Source organism: Terrapene carolina, unplaced genomic scaffold (genome assembly GCF_002925995.2).
Source record: "Terrapene carolina triunguis isolate 2854851 unplaced genomic scaffold, T_m_triunguis-2.0 Scaffold33715, whole genome shotgun sequence".
In the NCBI taxonomy this organism is placed as follows: Eukaryota; Metazoa; Chordata; order Testudines; family Emydidae; genus Terrapene; species Terrapene triunguis.
Genome location: NW_020698066.1, coordinates 4,952,023 through 4,972,634, shown reverse-complemented (window position 1 = coordinate 4,972,634; position 20,612 = coordinate 4,952,023). Strand labels below are relative to the sequence as shown.

At 41.2% G+C, this 20,612-nt stretch overlaps 1 protein-coding gene across 2 annotated transcripts in view; it reads right to left on the bottom strand.

Moving 5' to 3' along the window:
- The window catches only part of LOC112117057 (BMP-binding endothelial regulator protein), a 209,443-nt gene that overhangs the window by 57,143 nt on the left and 131,688 nt on the right, over positions 1-20,612 (bottom strand). For both annotated transcript variants that reach the window (XM_026663488.1, XM_026663489.2), the window contains 2 exons: positions 13,776-14,105; positions 7,448-7,784 (listed from right to left, as the gene is read on the bottom strand). In XM_026663488.1, coding sequence (XP_026519273.1) covers positions 7,448-7,784; positions 13,776-14,105 — 667 coding nt within the window. The remainder of the gene's footprint in view (positions 1-7,447; positions 7,785-13,775; positions 14,106-20,612) is intronic.

Here is a 20,612-nt window from a genome sequence, read left to right as displayed (position 1 = left end):
TTTTATCTTATTCAAATTGACCTTACACATCCACATATACATCCTCACATCTGTCAGACACTGGGAGGCCAGTGAGACATCACTTTATTACGAAACACCTGACTTGAATTTCATTGAATAGGTAACAAACCAAAAGCCAGTGAAGTTTTACTGGACATAAGAGGTCTTTTGCAATAATCACATACAATCCGTGCACATAATTACTGGAAATAACCAGTGGAAAGAGAACGCCTCAGATTACACTCACAACCTATTAGAAAACAACATCTCATTTAATGTATGAGCATTGTATCAGGTATGATCCCCATTATGTAATTAGAGTAAGCAAAGCAAAATCATTCCGGACATGCAAGGGAAGATTCTCTGGATTTTAATCACAGAATAGTATGTGGTTTCATCTGGTTTTCCTATAAAATCTTTTACTTAAAAAAAAATCTTTCCAAATAGGGAAGCTCAGAGTGGGTCATCAGAGAAGCATGCATTTTTCAGACTGGAAGAGAGCCATGAACAGTCCCAGGTGAATGGTGTTTGTCCAACACCATAGTCTGACAGATTCTGAAGTTCTCACCCCCTTACCTCCAGCCCCCTGCCTCTAACCACCCCACTCCCAATACCTCAGCAGGAAGGGAGACATCTGCGAACCCTCTGGCACTACTTCAATGTTTTACAGCTGTAATAACCAAAGAGAAGAGTGTTTTCTAGCCCAAGATTATTGAGGTATTTTTCTAAACAGATACAAGTGTGTGGGACTCAGTACAAGGAATAATACCCCACCAGGGGAGGAGTATGGGGAAAAAGATGAAGGGGAGTCATGATCTGTGGATAATTGATCTCAACTCAGGTTGATTTATCTTCCCTGCCCACTCAGCCTATTTGTCCAAGTCCAAACTTCTAATCCTTAAATCTAAACAGTATTGCTGGCAGGTTGTACTCATTCTTGGCTATGTCAAATTAAATGAAAAATGCTGCAAGGAGGATGCTTACAACAGTGGTGATTTCTGGGTTTGATATACATGTAATAAAGTATATCTGTAGTATGCTTCATTAGCAGCATCTCGGTGTGTGAATGTGATGCTTGCTGTTGGAATTTATTAAATGCATCTGATCCCACAAAGTTTGTGTTTCTCCCCTCCCCATGCATTATTAGCCCACCGCAAGCACTGTATGCCATGGTACCTCAGGCCTATATACTGTATAAATAAGACAATATGATATTTGCCAATATGCAGCCAGACCATAACAGATGGCATTTGAGTGGTTTTGAAAGTGATCTGAATTCATATTCAATCACAAATTAGAGAAGATGGTCAAGCTGAATAGTCACCAGAAAAAAATTACTCTGAAGCACAGGATTCCTAAAAGGGTTGTGCACACCAGCTCTTCAAATGCCTACACAGTAAGATTAATTCCTTTGCACATTTCACCAATATCAGTCTGCAAAGAATCACTGCAAATCAGTAGAATGATTTAAAACAGAGTCTATATTTCTGTAAAGAAAACTGGAACTATCAAGCACTTAATGAGCCACATAGGGAAGGCTCCAAGGGTATGTCTACACTGCAAATAATTAAATAAATACATTTGAAAAAAATCCCCAAACTAGTGACTCTCATAGCCCAGGTCAACTGACTTCGGCTCTTGTGGCTTATGCTATGGGGCTCAAAATAGCAGTGTGGGCTCAGGCTGGAGCCCAGGCGCTGAGACCCTCCAGACCAGAGTTCAGAGCCCAGGCTCCAGCCTGAACCCAAATGTCTACACTGCTATTTTTAGACCCATAGCAAGAGCCCCCTTGGAGACTCACGGCTGCAGTGTAGCTGTAATACAGTGGCTAGCTTCAAGTGTATGGGAGATCAAAGAGCCTGAGACAACTATGAGCATTTGCTTTGATAAACAGGTAGACTCCATGATCTTGGAAACACTCTCCTCCCAAGAACTGCAGCATCATGTCAGAATGTCCTAGATGGCAAACTTTGCAACATCCATTTTAGATGTACCACTTTTCAGAGGCAGTACTTTAGGTATTATGTAAAATTTTGGTCAGACTTACCAAGTACCAGTAGTAATCACTGAGTTATCAGGACACCAGTTCTTCCCAATCCTTTAATTCCTGATACTGCCTTGTTTATAGTCACTCTTCCAACAAGATTTTCCTGTGCACAGTCCCACTGTATGAGCATAGAGCATCAATTCCTTGGCCTCACAGATTTCAGTTGTCAGATATAGAACTTCATAGTCAACTGTGAGTCTAGAATTTAGGACCTTTTGCTCCGAGACCACAATCCGCTACCACTTAATGTCAAGAAAACTCATCATTAGTTGTAGTAATGCAAGGGCTTATGCACTTTTTGTAGGCTAATCACTGGAGTGCCCATATAGCATAAGAAGATGAAAATTATGCCTATAATTTATGTTCTAATTCTGAACAATCTTCTCTCTTGTTACATGGGAATTCTTAGAATAACAGCAAAGTCTGCAGAATTAACTGCATTGAAGGAAATCATGTAATTAGAGTTAAGATTGAGTAATATCAGCACAGTCAGTTTGAATGTTTATGAGAAGGGTTATAATTAAATAAATTGGCAGTTACTGAATGTATTTGATTAACTGATTGAATCAAATGAGGCCAATTACCATGTTGTTAATCAACTACTGCTTTTCTAGACCAGACTGGATATGATTAAAAATAGAGATTCAAGGTAAAAAAAAAAATTCGGGTCTTAGTCTTATGGCAATTTCTTTTACACAAGAGACAATAATAGGTACTGTAATCAATTTGTATGCTCTAACCTATGATTAAATTACAATATTACGTCTTTAAAAAAAAAAAAACCCCTAAAAAGCTTGTTAGTACAATTTGTATAACCTGAAGTAAAAGGTTTGATTGCACATTAAAGCCCAGATATTTAGTAATGCACACTTTCATAATTCTTGCATGCTACCATAGCCACTAACTCAGAGGTGGGCAAACTACGGCCCGCAGGCCACATCCAGACCGCGGGACCCTCCAGCCCAGCCCCTGAGCTCCTGTCCCGGGAGGCTACCCCCGAACCCTGCCCTGCTGTTCCCCCTGCCCCGCAGCCTCAGCTTGCTCCGCCGCCGAAACAATGCTCTGGGCAGCGGAGCTGTAAGCTCCTGGGGCAGCGCAGCTGCAGAGCCGGGGCCTGACCCAGTGCTCTGTGCTGCGCGGTGGCATGGCTGGCTCCAGCCGGGTGGCGAGGCTGCCTGTCCTGGTGCTCTGGGCGGCGCAGCTGTAGTGGCAGGGGAGTTCGGGGTGGTGGTCAGGGGGCGGAGGTGTGGACAGGGGTCGGGGCGGTCAGAGGGCGGGGATGGGCACGGGGGTCCCAGGGGGCAGACAGGAAGGAGGGGGGGGTTGGATGGGGAGGCAGGGGGGCAGTTAGGAATGAGAGGAGGGGTTGGATGGGGCAGCGGGGGGCAGTCAGGGGCAGGGGTTCCGGGGGCTGTCAGGGGATAGGGAACGGGGGGGATGGAGCAGGAGTCCCGGGGGGGCTCTCAGGGGGTGAGAAGCAGGAGAGGTCAGATAGGGGGCGGGGCCGGGCCACGCCTGGCTGTATGGGGAGGAACAGCCTCTGCTAAGCAGCCCTCCATACAATTTTGGAAACCCGATGTGGCCCTCACGCCAAAAAGTTTGCCTGTCCCTGCCCTAACTGTTATATACTATCTAACAGGTCACTTGAGTACACAATCATAGAATCACAGGACTGGCAGGGACCTCGAGAGGCATCTAGTCCAGGCCCCTGCACTCATGGCATGCATGCATGCTTACAATGACAGTAGTTGTAGATGCAAACAGCGTGCATTGCTTGTTTGCACGCACAGATCGTATATATATCTAAAAATCTGTGCCTAAGTCAGTGTAGTTCCATTTTGACTTAGCATGTAAAGAGTTAACCCAGGACACTTACAAATATCCAGTTAAATAGATTAGGATGACAAAGGTGTTTTCTATCATTTAAAAATTCTTTTATCCACTCAATCTTTACCATAATCTCATGGAAATTTGAAATTGTTTCCCTACTTAAATGAATTTTCCTCTGTGGTGCTCAAACCTTGACAAATAGCCTTGATATTTACAGTGCTGCTCATGAGCAGTGAACTGCTAGCACTGCTTCAAAACCACTACAACAAAGAGCCCATAAAACATTTTTGTTTCAAAACAAAGAATTACAGGATTATTGCAAATCAATATATTAAAGGAAAAGTTAGATTACATTTTGGACCTTTCAAAAATTCTAACACTTTATGCTTATATTGATCTTTTAATCTTCAGCATACTTTACAAATAAATCTAAATCCCCACAATACCCTAATAAAGTGGGAATGAGGCAGAAATGCTCAGTGACTTCCCATGGGACACCAAGGGTGTATAAAGATCAGGATCAGAACTCAGGAGTTAGTGGTTCCTCATCCCATATTCAAACAAATAGCTTGAGTATGTTTTTTGGACGGCTAACAATAGCATAAGCTACAGCTATAAAAAAAGGAATCTTAAATTGAACTTGAGATGTCATCAGAGAAATCTTTTCAGTAACACAGTGTCAGATAAACATTTGCAATATGCTTTTCAGTGCCTTTTTTGGTATTTGAAGAAATCACACCCTAATTTGAAATGTTCCTGCTGAGTTTATTTTTGAGAATTCTTATTAACAGCGGGTCAGCTAAAGAGCAACTTTCTGAAAATGAGGCAGTGTTAATAATGTAGATGAGAATGACCAAGAAAGGTTAACATTTGTGAACATGATATTACGACCAGAGAAGTTAAGTAATGCATGATGATAGAGAAGAAAGAAGGCAATGATATGCAAATCCATCCGTTCAAGCTACTCAGTTGAAAAGACAGCTGGATGGAAAGAAACAAGCAGACACATGGGCACCTATCCATTTTACTTCAGGTACATTTATATTCCACCAGCAAACTTTGTTTCTCTTTAAAAATGCACAAGTGGAAAAATCTGAATAAAACTCTACAATGAAATTCTGTTGACAGGTGTTGAGAATAGAATCGTGAATATTTTTGTTAATTCTGAATCAAACTGTTTTGGTGGTATTTACACACCTTTATAATTTGATTTCTGTAAATGTTCATTTACCAATAATCTTTTGTTTAGCAGAATGTTCATGGAAAATTGAAATACCATAAATTTTCAAGAAGGGTAAAGATTTATGTTGAAAAGGCTCACATGGCCATCTTGTAGTGTGGGTCAGGTAAAAAAACAAAATTATTTGACTTATGGAACTAATCACATAACAAAATACCAATTTTTTATTTTATTTTACAAATTTGAACACTCAAGGGAATCCTCTTAGTTCATGAGAAATCCATGGGCTAAAATTTGTTTGCAAAACATTTGTCAAACATTTTTCAAATAATGAACAAATTTGCAAAAGTCACTGTCAGGTTGTGGACATTTTGCTAATATGTAAAAGGGCCAAATTCACTTAATAAATTGTTCAAACCAAACTTTTCACTTGGTACTAATAACAGGTAATGTCTGTACTGAATGTCATTAGGCATTTTGCTTTTGATTCTCATAGCTGTATCTAAGTCACCCTAAAGTCTGAAAATATGAATGCAAAGTTTCAGGGAACGAACTCCAGAAGAATTTGATGCTCATTCCAAATTAGAGTCTTTTAAACTGTGTAACTTGAGCTGGTAGAAAATTTGCTGACAAAACACTTTTCTATCAGAAAACGCAAACTAGACTGAATTGAAACTTTCTGCAGGAGCTTGTCAATGGAAACTAGCCTGGGCTCACTGGGCTGCCCGACCCCCAAACCAGAATTTTTTAAACTGTCCATACTGTGGAAAAATTCATATAGCCAACTTTTCATTTCAAATAGGAATGAATTTTTTTTTCAGAAATGTGAAATTTTCCATAGGATAGAAATTCCAGTTCCCACACAGCTCTATGTAAAATAGCCTTTTCTACAAAAGACATATAATTAAATCAAGCAAACTCTCATTGTGTTTTCAGATCTGACACAATATTATTTTCTAAAGCAAGAAAAGGAAATCCACCATGGTATTTTGTGTGAGGATTCAAAGATCTTTCCTGGCTGCCTTTGCCAAGATATAAATCATTTTCTTTCATGGTGTCAGAGAGTGCGTAGCAATAAATTAATCACAAGCCACTTTAAAGGAAAGAGAAAAAAACTAAAAGTGAAATGAAAGAGAAAATCTAGTTTAAACTTTCTGTGCCTGTTCTCTATTTTCATTTTCAACACTTACCTTTAAATAATGGCAAAAGTGAGGTAGGAATATTTTCGAAATACATTCAACACTTCTATTGTGTGTGTTAGCATCTCTAATACTCTCTGTTGTTCCCACCACTACCACTTCCACCAAAATTAAACATTATAAAAGTTACAGATAGGACCTCCCTCATTCTTACATTATCTCCCTATCTTACGAGCCAGGCAATAGACTGAGGACCCAGACAGACATAGCCTGGAAACCAGGATATGCTGAATTTTCTAGCATTCCCCAGCACCCAGCCATACTCTGTTAGAGTAGATAAAAGGCTTTCAGTCTCCTCACAGAAGAGGAAGAAAGGCAGTTCATAAGGGAAATACAGTAATTTTAAAAAGCCATTATAAATGAGCCCAGTAGTTCAGCAGATGTGCTCAAGTACAAAAAGCTGAAACTATGAAGTTAGTCAGTTCCATCCACAATCATGCAATTCTGACCCAGTTTGCTTTTATCTTTTATGTCAGGCAACCTAAAGAAAATAGGATTTTATTTACTGGGAGAGGGGCAAATGAACTCACGACAATTAAAGACCAGAAATAATCTCTCGGTGGTTTAGGCCAGGGGCGTTTTAATGATAAAAAGGTTTAGATAAATTACTCGAGCCAAGTATCTTGGTTGTCTTCCCTTTTTCTTTGCTCCCAGGGTAAAACAGACAGACTAGGCTCATTCTATTTACTGTATCCTTTTAAGCTCTAAAACACACACATTTTGTCAGTCAGGAAATTATGGTACAGCTGTCTTAAACAAAATCAGTTTTAAAAAGCCCATGGGAAACATGGAGCACTGTGAACTAAATCCTGGTCCCATCAAAGTCAACAGGAGTTTTACAACTGACTCCAGCAATACAGTCTGGGCCTTGCATTTACCCCTACTCTCTTCTGTGGGCGTTTCAAACAGCATTCTTCTAATCTGGCAATTATAAAGCTTTCTTTTTCAATTGTAGCTGCTCTATTGCCTTTTCCGTTCCTATTTCCAGTTCTAGGACCTGATTCAAGAAAGCTGTTCAGCATGTGCTTGAGTCCTGTTGAAGTCAATTGGAGTTAAGAACCTGCTTAGAGTTAACACTTTCCTAAGTACTTTCCTGAATCAAGGCCAGTTAAGTGCAGATTTGCATCACCCCATTCCCACACAACAGCTCTCCATCATTTCCCCCCTCACTCCTCGGCCAGCTGCACTTACCGATAGAACGTAGTATAATCCACCGTTGAGTGACAGTTCTGAAACTCCCAAGCCTTGAGTTTCTGGCATTCCCGGTGGGCCCGAAGTTTTACCCTCACTGTTCCTTGGCACAGTTCAGGCACAGGTTTCTTCTGTGGGCGACTGCAGAACTCATTCGACTCCACGCGCCAGGACTCAGCAAAGTCATCCACATCAAACTTAAAATTCCCATCACCTCCTACCAGGTCATCTCTCTTGTGCCCATTATAGTTGCCACACAAGCCACAGAGTTTGCCTTTCAGATGTGGTGCAGCCATGACTTCGACAAAGCTGTCTCCATCCCAGGAGATTTCCAAGCCTATTTCAGAGAGGAAGAAGAGGGGAAAAGGTTAATAATTAACAGCTATTTGTCTTTATAAATGAGTTTTTATGGAAACCTAAGTAAAAACATTTGGTTTCCTTCATAAAATCTATACATGCCTCAGTAAGGGCCTTCTCTACAGTAAGTGCAACATTACTTAGATCAGAGATGATTACAAGGAATTATAACTGTTAGGTGGATCTGGATATGTTTGTTTTTCTGGTGGAAGGTGCTTGATTGACAGATCTGGAGATGAAACAGAAGTACTCTAAGAGAAATCCTGACCCTATTGAAGTCAATGGCAAAACTCCCATGATTTCAATGGAGCCAGGATTTCACCCATTATGTAGAAAAAGGTACAGCGCAGGCAGCAGCTGGACAAACTTTGCCTACACCATAGCACATCACCAATGAGTTTTGGAGAAGCCACTTGCTCTCAAAGAGCATTCAATCCCTGCTCTCTATTTTCACGTTGCAAACTGATAACTCTTTTGGATATGGACATCTAGTCTGAGACCAACAATTCATCTCACGCAGGTCAATAAAGATATGTCCGATGGGTAACAATGTTCAGACAGTACCAACCTGAAATGGATTCAAAATGCTTAACTCAAAGGGGTTAAGGGCTCTGTAAGCCCATTACTAATCCTTGACCCAACTAATCTTCATAAATTACCAACCCAGTTGAAAGGGGGAGAGGGACCGAACACTCACCCAGTAGCTGGGATTCAGATGGGTTGCTACATTCTGTGTCTGACAACACTTTCTTTAAACTAAGATTTTGCACTTTCGGGACATTGAATTTTAAATTGTTTTCTATGAGAAAGTATAATAAATCCCCACCATTTTGTTATTATTTTGGATAAAAAAAAAGAACATTGGGAGCTGCTAAGTTCAACTCCCACCAGAAACTGTTAACCTTTATTTTAAAACTTATAGCCACTATCACCTGATAATCATACTTTACACTTATGTAGCATGTTTCCATGAAAGCAGAACAAAGCACTCAACCAACGTTAATTTCTCCTGCCAACATCCCTTTGAGGAAAGTAAGTATCATTATCCCCATTTTATTGGAAATGAAACATGAGAGAGAATAAATGACTTTGTCAAATTCACACAAGCTGTTAGTGGCAGAGACCAGAAGACAACCTGGATTTCATTACACCCAATCCTGTCACCCATAATCCCATCTGTATTCCCCCTATGTTTATGTATACAACTAATTAAAAGAACTAATCACTCCATTCAAAACTGACACAGTTTCTTCTGTAAAAAGTTCTCATTGTCTCACACTACAATTCCAATGTGCACAGTCCTCAAATAAAACTGGATGTGGTTAAATGGTGATTATGGTCAGAACAATGGCTGCAGAAGAGGTGCTTTGTCATTGGCATATGTTGCCTTGGCCACATCCTGGTTTGAGACATGTAAGCAACAACTGTTTTGGGAGACAGTTAGCAAGCAAGGTTTTGCAAGTACCTGCACAATATTCCTTCCCACACATTGTTTCTACAGTATGGTTTCTTAAATTCTAGTTCATCTTGGTTTGAACATAACTCTACCTTAAGAGTTTATGCTCAACTCATTCCCTTAATGAGCTTCATGAGGCTGCTGACCTGAAGTGGAGTCACAAAGGGACGGGAAGGGAGAATGGCCCGCACCCAACTAGTTCAGGATTAATGTTGATTCAGTAAGGGTTAGATTACATAGCCCTTACTCATGTTGGTGAGCACTTGAATTCTGGAAAATGGGGGTCTAAACTTGGTGTTTTCAGGCATTCCATATTTATTTTCCATCAGCAATTTGATTTCTAAAAAGTGATTCACTGACTTCAGTGGAACTATTCATGATTACCAGCATTAATAAGGCTTGTGCAGTCCAGCCCTAAATAAACTATTCAAAATGTGCCTGTATCCTTTACAACAGTTGTCACCAACCGGTGAATCGTGATTGATGGGTCGATCCTAGAGGATATCCCAGTTAATCTCGATCTCCAGCTGTACAGCAGAACTGCTGCTAAGACAGTCTCCCTGCCTGCCCCAGCCCCACGCCTCTCCCAGAAGCGGCCAGCGTGGCCCCGGGAGCAGAGGGGCGGGGTCTCCCTCTGCGCGCTGCTCCTGCCTGCAAGCACCACCCCTGCAGCTCCCATTGGCCGGTAACGGGTAGCTTTGGCCAATGGGAGCTGTGGGAGCAGTGCTTTCAGAGAGGGGAAGTGCATGGAGCCATGTGCCAGCCACTCCCCCAGGGGCCACAGGGGCACATTGGCCCATTCCAGGAATGGCGTGGGGCCAGGGTAGGCAGGGAGCCTGTCTTAGCAGCAGCCACGCTACGCCGCCTACCAGGAGCCGCCGGAGGTAAGTGCTGCTCGGCGGGAGGCCACACTCCAACTCCCAGCCCTGAGCCCCCTCCCGGACCCTCTCCTGCACCCCAAGCCCCAGCACTGAGCCCCCTCCCAGAGCCACCACCTCAAACCAGCCCTGAGCCCCCTCCCAGAGCCAGCATCCCATACCCCCTCCTCCCCCAACCCCCTGCCCAGCCCTGACCCCCCTCCCAGAGCCAGCACCCTGTATCCCATCCTGCACCCCAACACTCTGCCCCAGCCCGGAGCCCCCTCCTGCAACCAAACTCCCTCCCACAGCTTGCACCCCTCACCCCCTCCTGCACCCCAACCCCCTGCCCCAGGCTCAGCCCAGAGCCCTCTCCCACACTGCGAATCCCTTGGCCCCAGCCCAGAGCCTGTACCCCCTCCCAAACCTCAACCCCCTGCCCCAGCCCGGTGAAAGTGAGTGAGGGTGGGGAACAGTGAGCGACGGAGAGAGGGGGGGATGCAGTAAGTGGGGTGGGGCTTTGTGGAAGGGGCAGAGCCTCAGGGAAGGGGCACAGTAGATCCTGGATTGCCCTTAACTTCAAAAAGTTATCTTGGGCATAAAAAGGTTGGAGACCACTGCTTTACAATATTTTAAAGAGCTAGTTAGTGTGTGTTCATGTCCCCCTCTCTCTGAGCCCCATCCAGAGAAGATGTCGGTTACAGTCTCCCACTACAAATTCTGGCTCTTTAACTCAAGCTGTAGACATTTGTACTCTAAATGTGTCAGTTCCTGGTTCAATTCCCAATGTTGACCAAGATAGCAACTGTAGCAGTAGTAAAACAGGATTTTTCTAAAACTGCATATAGTTTAATTACACTATATCCCGATTTAATTTTCAGATCTTAGTGAACATTTTGTTACTGTATAATGCTACATTTTTAGATTCATTATTTTTCAGAGTCATTCAGTGATGCTTCTTTGGTTTTGATGAACAAAATAAAGATTTCTCTCTCTAATGGAGCCTTTTCTGCTTTTGGATAAGGAGGAATCGTGTTTATATTAGGACATTAGCTAATACTGTAATATACATGATATTTTCATTCTTGCCTGATCACACTGTATAATGTGTATCTTTTTATTTGTGCATATGTGGAAAAATTAGTTTGTTTAAATAAACCAACTAACAAAGGGGATTATTCTGTGGAACAATGTTTGAAATGGTCTCTTTGGCAGACAGAAACTGTTTGAAAGTGTTACTTGGTGCCTATTTTTTCCCCCCACTGAATAGATGAGTTTCCCATTCTCTTGGATGGGAGTCAGGATGTAAGTAATTGGCAGGGTTTGAAGCCAAAGGATGCAGCATCTGTCCCATCTGGGGATGTGTAGAATAGGAACATTTTTTTGAGTTACTTTTTAGGGTTTTCCAGTTTTCCCTTTTTAGGGGGATGCTAAACCAACTTGTTACTCAGCTTAACTTGGCACAATATACTGAATTTTAAAAAATTCATTGTTCATTTATGCATGTCCCACACTGAGTCTCACATGCTGGAGGCCCACATCAATTGTTCTGCAGGATTTTTCACAGTTAAGGCATCCTCAAGATCTGGCAGCCAAGATTCTGCTCTAAGGGTTTAGGTCCAAATACTTGTACACAAAGCCTCAGCAAATGGGATTTGTGCCGAGGATCTGTGCAGGTTTTGTGCAGACAGAATACTCCCCCATCCTGATGGTAGAATGAAGAATTCCCGCATAATATCAGCCATGCTCCCTTCTGTTTCCAACATGGGGATTTTAGACAAAGTCTCTACAAAACCACAAATCCACAACAATACACTTGACCAACTATTTGCACCATCAGGGAGCATGGCACCAGAATCGCTGCTTCCTGGTGCGCAACACGTTTCTTCTCCCTGCACAGCCTCTCTGTAGCAAGTTCTGCCACTGTGCAGAGGAGCCAGGTAGTTCTGTTGCTTTTCAGACATTGTTTGCCCAGGCAAAGAGGAATTGGCCCTTAGTGGTGTGTTCAGTGAAAGAAATCTGATCCTCCTCCATTAAAGGGAAGAATTATTTGGACTATAATTTGCAGCAATTACATACTACTCGGGAGGTTGTCATATGCCATATTTGCACTACATCTTCCACCACAGGGACAAAGATGTGTGCAGTTGTTTATTGGCCTTATGTCAACAGCAAATGGAACAGCAGCAGGATTAGCTGCCAGTCGTCTTTGATTCAGAACCTCTCTCTGGGCTGTGGTTGGCTAATGAATTCCACATCACTAGAATTCAGTGTTCAGCTGACTGCAAAAGAAACCCTCAAGATGCTTTAAATTAGGACTTTTGAGTAATGGTCATCTTGTGTGCCTTTTACAGACAGGCAAAAAATCTGCCTTGCCGTTTTGAGGAACAAGCCCATAGCTGGGATCCACATTATGCAGGGTTACATTTCCAGTAGATATGTGAATAGGTATCTCAATTTTTATCTCAGTAGTGGATGCTATGGTACATGTAAAATAATCATGCCAGCTAATGAGTATCACTATGCCTCATGTCTGTGACTGTATCACTTTATAGGCGGGATTGGTTTCACTGCTTTCACATGGCATTTAATTGAATTAACAGTAATTATTATTCTCACTGAAACAGTACTCCACTGTATAAGTGAAATTTCCCGGGACCGCTACCTACCTGACACATGCTAATGAGAAATTTCTTAACTTCCACCCTGTGTTTATCTATGCTGGAGTTCTACAGTCTCAGATCAGTTTATCAAAACAGCTGTATGCCCAATGGTCTAACATTTCGACAATTAACATATTTGCTAGGATTCAGCAGACCTGGATGTCTGTTCTCTCACTTCCTTATTCCTTCACAAAAGTTACCAGATGTTCTGACTGTTCCCATTTGTTCCCACTTCTGGGTCTAACAACACAAAGGAGATCAAAAGCCTGAATCATAGCTCCACACAGATACGCTCTCATTCAGATAAAGAAAGAGCCCTGCAAGTAGCTGAGGTAATACAGCAAGCCAGGGCCTGGTTTTCAAACTGGAGCCTCCATTTTGGTGGGCATAATTTGGTATGCCCAGTTAATTTTGTTCACAAATTTTGCATATGTAACTCATTCAGTCTTTGCCTGGCAATTCACTGCAGGTATGGAATTGTGATTATATACACACTAACATGGGGCACAATTTTTTGCTGTCACTGAAAACATGAAGTCCTGTTTGAGAATCAGCTTCCTATTGTTCAGTGTTACAGCATGTCACATGGTGACCATAGGCAAACCATTTAGAAGTCACTGGAAGTGAAAATCGTATATGCATTTACATACATGGACTGTCCATGGACAGGTTGTCCATTTGCAGAAAGTAACACATTCTGAAAAGAGATTCTGCAAACAAATTGTAATTTGCAGATGAATCTCTGTTCTTGCATGCCTCAAAGGGATGTTGTAAGTTTGAATTAATTAATATTGATAGAGTTCTTTGAGATGCTCAAGCATAAAACTCTGTATAAGCACAAAATGCACATGATTATTGCCACTGAATTATTGTTTCTTCATGTTTGCAATTCTGGAATTGTTGCATTTGGAGATTTCACTAGATACAGGGCAGACACCACCATATTAGCATCTTTTATGCTTCTTCCAATGTTTCTGATTTGGAGCAAGCCCCACCTGCTTTGGTTGTCACTTTCAGCAAGTAACCATCCAAGTCGATCTGAAACTGAGGAGTCTCGCAAGGCAGTGATATCCGGGTCCCATTCCATTTCACTGTGAGGTGCTGCTGGAGGCTGATAGTGCTTTTGCCCAACACAAGATCCACAGATTTTGTCCAGGAGAAAGAACGGGTCCGACGGGCATCGTTTTTCACCAGCACCTGGAAGGGCGAGGCAGAGGAGGAGCAGTCTTTCGTCAAAACGTACTGACATGTTCCCTGAAAGTTAAATGTCCTTCCATCAAAAGTGTTGTAGTGGGGGTCTCCAAATACAGTGCAAACTCCAGGCTCTGCAGGTGAGTGAGAAACAAAAGCATCATCAAGACCAATTGAAGTTTGAAAAGCAGCAGTTGATAAGAACTTAAGAGAGACAGCCCACCCTTATACGCCCAAAAGTTTATAGTTAGATGGAAGTGGAAGGCAACTAATAATAATAATACATTTTTTTTAAAATTGAATGACAAGCTTGTTGCTTTCTATTTTTTCAATTTAAACATTCTTTTCAGGGTTGGGAAAATAAACATCAACATTTGTGAAACTAGCTAGAACCAAAAGACAAACCAACCAGTCTAATTCCACCACTCAGGCTGAACGAAACATAGAAAAGAAATGAATGGGGGTGGGGGGAACTATGTTAGATTATTTTAAAAAATTCAGTTCCAGCAACCAAAGGCCCTGATTCCGCAATCAAATCTGTGCCTGTGCCCAAATCCTTGTTTCTGTGCAGAGCCCAGTGGAAGTCACTGGGGCTCTGGGCAGGCACAAGGGTCTGGGCATGTAGGTTTTATTGCAGGCTGAAGGCGTTAATAGTGACAGAAATATGGAACATATATATGTTCCATGATATAACTCATTTTAATTATATATATATATACACAAGTTATATCCTGACCCCATTGAAATCAATGGGCATTGTGCCATTGACTTCAGCAGTTTCTGGATCTGGCCTTACATGTTTATATATTTATATACATAACATTTATATTATAGAGACAGACAGATATAGTTGTTTGGCCAGATTCACTTGTTTGTTCTGGCTGGCTTGCTCTGCTCTAGAGACATAAAGTAGCTGTAAATTTGCCTACCAGTGAATCTAATGCCTACACATAAAATGTACTCTCACATTCACTATATAATTCTATAAAACAATCTACCACTAACATAATTTAGCCACTTTGATTTTTTAGTCAATTTGGTTCTGTTGATACCTGGTTTAAGTCAATATTGGTTGAAAAACAAGCACTTTGTGAATATCTAATAGTGTGATTTATTTACATAATTATTTTCTACAAATGTAGGACAAATTTCTGGCTGGTGTTTTCGTCTGTGAACGTGTCAGAGAAGTCACAGGTCAATGGGGAGCAAAGTGCATTTTTTTCACCCTGATTATTATTTTTATAGATTTTTTGTATTGCTGTAGCACATAGGGGAACCAATCATAGACTAGTACCCCATTGTGTTAGGCACTTCACAAACATTCAACAAAAAGACAATCCCTGCCGTGAGGAGTTAAGTAGTTCTAAGTCTACACTACATCAGTTACAGCAGCACAGCTTCACTGATGCAGCTGCACCACTGCCGCACTTTTGGTGAAGACGCTCCAAGCCGACAGAGAGATCTCCCATCAATTTAATAACTCCTGCCTCCGCGAGAGGCGGTAGCTATACACTGGCACTTAGGTTGGTATAATTTACATGCCTCAGGGATGTGGATTATTCACACCCCTGAGTGATGTAAATTATACAGAAGTAATTTGTAGTGTAGATATAGCCTAAGTATGGGCTTGTCTTCACTACGGGGGTAAGTCCACCTAAGTTACGCTACTCCAGATACGTGAATAACATAGCTGAAGTCCACATAGTTTAGGTTGACTTACCCTGGTGTCTTCACTGCGCTGTGTTGACGGGAGACGCTCTCCAGTCAACTTCCCTTACTCTTCTCGGACAGCTGGAATACCGGGGTCGACTGGAGAGTGCTCTGCCGACAATTTAGCGGGTCTTCGCTAGACCTACTAAATCAACCCCTGCTGTATCGATTGCAGCACCGTCGATCTCCCCATAATGAAGACCAGCCCTTAGATTCTAACTCCCCTCCAACGGAGAGGCTGTGTGTAGGCTATGTATGACCAGAGATACGGATGAGACTTCAGTGGCAGGGTCTAGGGATTAAGGGGAATGGCTCATCTATTTTAGCGTTTCAGCCTCCTGATGCAGCAATAAACACTAGCAACACTATCATCAGCTGATTACTGGCAGGAATAGTCTGCATGGCAAGGATGTACACAGTGCTGCAATCAACAGAATACAGGTGTACATTAATGCTGCTTTTGAAGCATCAACATACACCTGTTTGGGGAGGGTACAGTGCAATAACAAAATATTACCCACAGCAATCAGGCAGTTATCATTAGAACTATTCATTAAAAAATGAAAGTGGATAAAGAAGTTATATAAATACCACTTATCTTTTGAAAAATTTAAAAAAAACATTCATCAACAATCCAACTGGTTACTTCAGCCTCTTGAGTCTAAAATGGACTAATACAAACCTACAAAGATGGAAGGAAGCATGGTCTTGTGGATAAGACATAGCTCCCAGATCCCAATTCTATGCCATACATCTGTCCTTCCTCTACCATCTTAGGTAAGCCACTTAGGTCACACTTTTTTATGTTTGGATGCCCAGCTGAGGACCCCTTGGGTCTGACTTTTTCCAAAGACAAGAGCACCTCCAACATGAGCTGAAGTCAATGAGAACTGTAGAGACTCGGCACCTCTGAAAATCATGCCTTACGAATTACCAAATGAACACTAAAAATAAATAAATTAAGGGGTATTTTTGAAAATGTGTGCACCAACTTCTGTGTGCCTCAGTTTCCTCATCTGAAAAGGATAAGGATAATACTATTCACCTCACAGGAGTCTTATTTTACCGATGACTAGTTCTATTGATTTCAAGTGATGGTTACCCATTTAAAGAATTATAGCATCAGGTTCTGATGCTACTGGTAAGTATTATATTCACATTGTCTTCATTTTCCTGTGTACCAATACAATTATTTGCATAAAATTTATTTCCTTATTTGTTTTAAGAAATTAGATATTATTTCTATTCATGTGGGCAGGGAACTTCTAAGAAAATGAGGAAATAGCCCAAACCATGGTGAAAATTTCAATGAAAAGAACTGTTTTTTGTCTGTGTTTCTGGAGGCCAAGAATATGGGGTTATTTTACATATTATTACCTAGTGTCTTTTTTTTCTTCAGCTAAGACAGACATGGTTAAGAATCAAGACACAGAGAACAAACATCATTTAGATATGTGCCAGCTAAACTGTTAGTACTGACAGGAGCCAAAAGAAACATTTATTTTTAATTTCTAACGTGTTATGCAGAGTAATGTTGTTTTATGTTATGTTACATTGTGTCACATCATATGTCAACTTGGTGCAGCGCACTTACAATAAAAAAAAGAATATATTCTGAGCTGGACAATTCAGTGTCTGATGCAAATGTTGTTGTTTACTTTAAGAACTGAAATTTAAAAAGAGTTACCTAGGAATAGTCTAAATTATCTGATACTACAGTGCCTTTGTATAAAATATTTCTGAAAGTTTTGTTAGAAATGTGTTTAAAAAAATCAACAGTTTGCATGAGTGTGAGAGAGATACCTCAAACACTAGCCAACAAGGAGGACTGTTGGCCTGAAAAGGAAGCTTAAATACAGAGTGTAACAGGATTGTAAAGGACAAAGGACACAAAAAGGGTTCCAGCCACCATTTGTAGCTTGCTTCTCCCTCCTCCTCACCCAGAAAGGTTTCAATCACAGATTGTTTATGTTCTTTCCCCCCCAAAGATACCCCCCATGAGACCTATTGGAAGCAGTGGTTCTCTAGTTAACACTGTATGAGCAGCCCTCTTCAGCAATATTGAAGTCACTCAGTGGATGTACCAACAACTGGACCTCTAAAGGGGCTAGCACACTCCCCTGTGTTTACATGCACACACATTCTGTCCTCACCTCTTAAAGACTTTGACCAAGATTTTCAGAAAGTCTGGGATTTTCAAAAGGGCGGAACAGAGTTAGGTGATTATCTCCCAGTTGCATCCCCAATTCCCTTGGGGTCCTTTGAAAATCCCATACTAAGCCCACATTTTGACTCCTAAATAAGTGACCTTATTTTCCAAACTGCTGAGTTCAGTGAGATCTGCTGGGTGGTTGGCACTTTTAAAAATAAGATCACTTATTTAGCAGCCTAAACATGGACTTAGGAGCCTACCATTAGGCTTCTGCTGTTGAAAATCTTGGCCTTTGTGTGCATCTCATACAATATACTCAGTCTCCACCAACCTAAAGGATCTAAAAATTTGCCTGTGACCTAGATAGTTCCAGTTCCTAGCAGACTGGCTTAAATTTGGCAATTCATAAAGCAAGAGCTCATGCAGTGCAGAGCAGATACCCTAAATAAATTATTATTTAGTCACTGGAGTGAGCTCTGAGGAAACTGGTTTGGACATTTTCTAAGTAAAGAGAGAGAGGGGAAAAATAGAAGTTTACCGGTTAAGGTGATTTATTTGTACATCTATAAACTCTAAAAGGACTGAGCTTTTCAAAACCAAAATGAAACTTTGAATGTAATTAGGCCAAATGGTAAACTAAGCCCTAAATTAAAAGGGGCAAATTATTAATGGCACATGCACAACAGAATTTCATATTTTTTAAATTTAAAAATGCTAATCCATATAATACTTTCATCATAATTGCCCCATGGTACAGCTTGATATAATGCACATTGTAAGGTGTTTTGTCAAAAAAAAACAAAAAAACAAAAAAAAAACTCCACGGGAGAAGATATGGTCTAATTCATAAATAAAATGGCTATTCAGATTTGTCTAATTATGTATTCATGCAGTAGACCATGACAGCTGAAAAGTCTGTATGGGTAAATCACATGCAGTTTTTCTAGGTATTTACCCTTGCAGTCTATTTTGTTGATATACACTTCCATGAGAGGAGTTTTTTAAAAAGTGATTACTATAAAAGGGAGCAATGTGCTATAGTAAATTAAGGTACCAGTTGTTACTATCAGAGACTTGGATTCTAATATATGTCATGTCACAGGTATCAAGAATTTGTTAACCTCACTCTTGCCTATAGTGATCACTTGTCAATTACAAAATCACAGAGTGATTTGGCATGACTGGCACATTCTGCCCAGAAAAGGCCTATAACTGGAATACTAATAAATGATACTAGTAGAGGTATATAGCACTTTTCATTTGAAGATCTCAGAGTGCCTTTAAAAATCTTAATTAATGAAACCACACAACAACAAATTGTGGCAGGTACAACGGGTACATTGAAGTACAGAGAGGTTGTGGCTCAGTCATGATAGCAGGCGTGATAACTGATCAGGATTAAAGCGCATCCACAGAGCGGTGGTGGGAAGCTTTCACAGTGCCTATGCCCTCTACAGCTCTAGCAAGTATTGTCAGTCCTTCTAAGCAAGGATGAGAGATTTAACCTGAATTCCAAATTTCTTTGCTTTTAGTCTTGAGTTGAGGCTAGATTATTAATATCATTTGAATGTAGTTTAGTGGTGGTTGCGGGGTATATGAAAATGACCTTGGTATAACATAGGCTTACTAATTTATGGAATTGACGTCAGTGGCACTTTTTGTAAAGCAGGCCAAAAAGACCATATTTCATTACACTTTTACAACAGGATAAACTAAACTGTTGAACTAAACGACATTTTCCACCGGTCTGACCACTGTGTTTAATTAGTAATAACTGTACCCCAGCCATGGAGCTTAGGAAATGATGTGCCAAAACTAAACACAGTTAATCCCAGCAGCAATAGACAAAAGGGACTCACTACCCCTTTAGGAGACTAGGTCCTTTTTCCTTCTGCCACAAACTGTTTTGCAAAATACATTTTAAACTTAAAAAAAAAATTGTCTTTTAACAATGACTGTTTTGGAGCCAGTTTGTAGAAATTGGCTATGCACATCAGTACTCAGCTCTCCTGAGCACAGTGTGTTCTTGTACCTCCTATGTTTTTTTTGCTTTGGGAAGCCATGTCTGCTAGACGGCCAGAAATGTCTAGTGTATTATGTGTGTAATGTAACAGCTTATCTTATCAGAAGCAGGCTGCTGTTGCAAGACCTCTGACACTTTGCATTATAAGTATACCAGTTCGGAACTCGCTAGTTAATTAAAAAAAATTATTCTATAAAAGCTACATTGTACTTAATATTTCCCACTCAGCATTGGGGCCAGTGCTGAGACACACCACCCCAAAGGGAGATCCAAGAAGAACTGTCCCTTTAGTCGGCCCAGAGGAGCATGCCTACTGCATCAACTTTTAGGATAGTGTAAAATGCTCCCATTTCTGCATCCAGGCAGCTCTGCCAGACAGTGTGGGCAGGAGGGATGGGGCCATAACTCCCCTTCTGTCTGTTTTGGCTAGAAACTCTACAGTTGCTAGGAGGGACTGCCGTTATCCCGAGCCCCTGCCCAGAAAAGGCCTGATCTACGGCCCATTGAAGTGAATGGAAATACACTTACTGACTTCTGGAGGAGTTGAATCAGGCCCAGAATGCAAGAGGGGCATGGTTTCTTTAGCACTCCCCTGTCTATATACTTGCCCAGGGTCTGGCTCACTCTGTTCTTAAGTAAGGTGTCACTTGATGAGCTACAGCTGGTACTTCAATAACAGCAGGTATATAAGCATCACACTCTTCTTCAGTGGTGAAGGGACTTGGCCTTTAGTTTCACTTGTCTTGAGGGTTATTG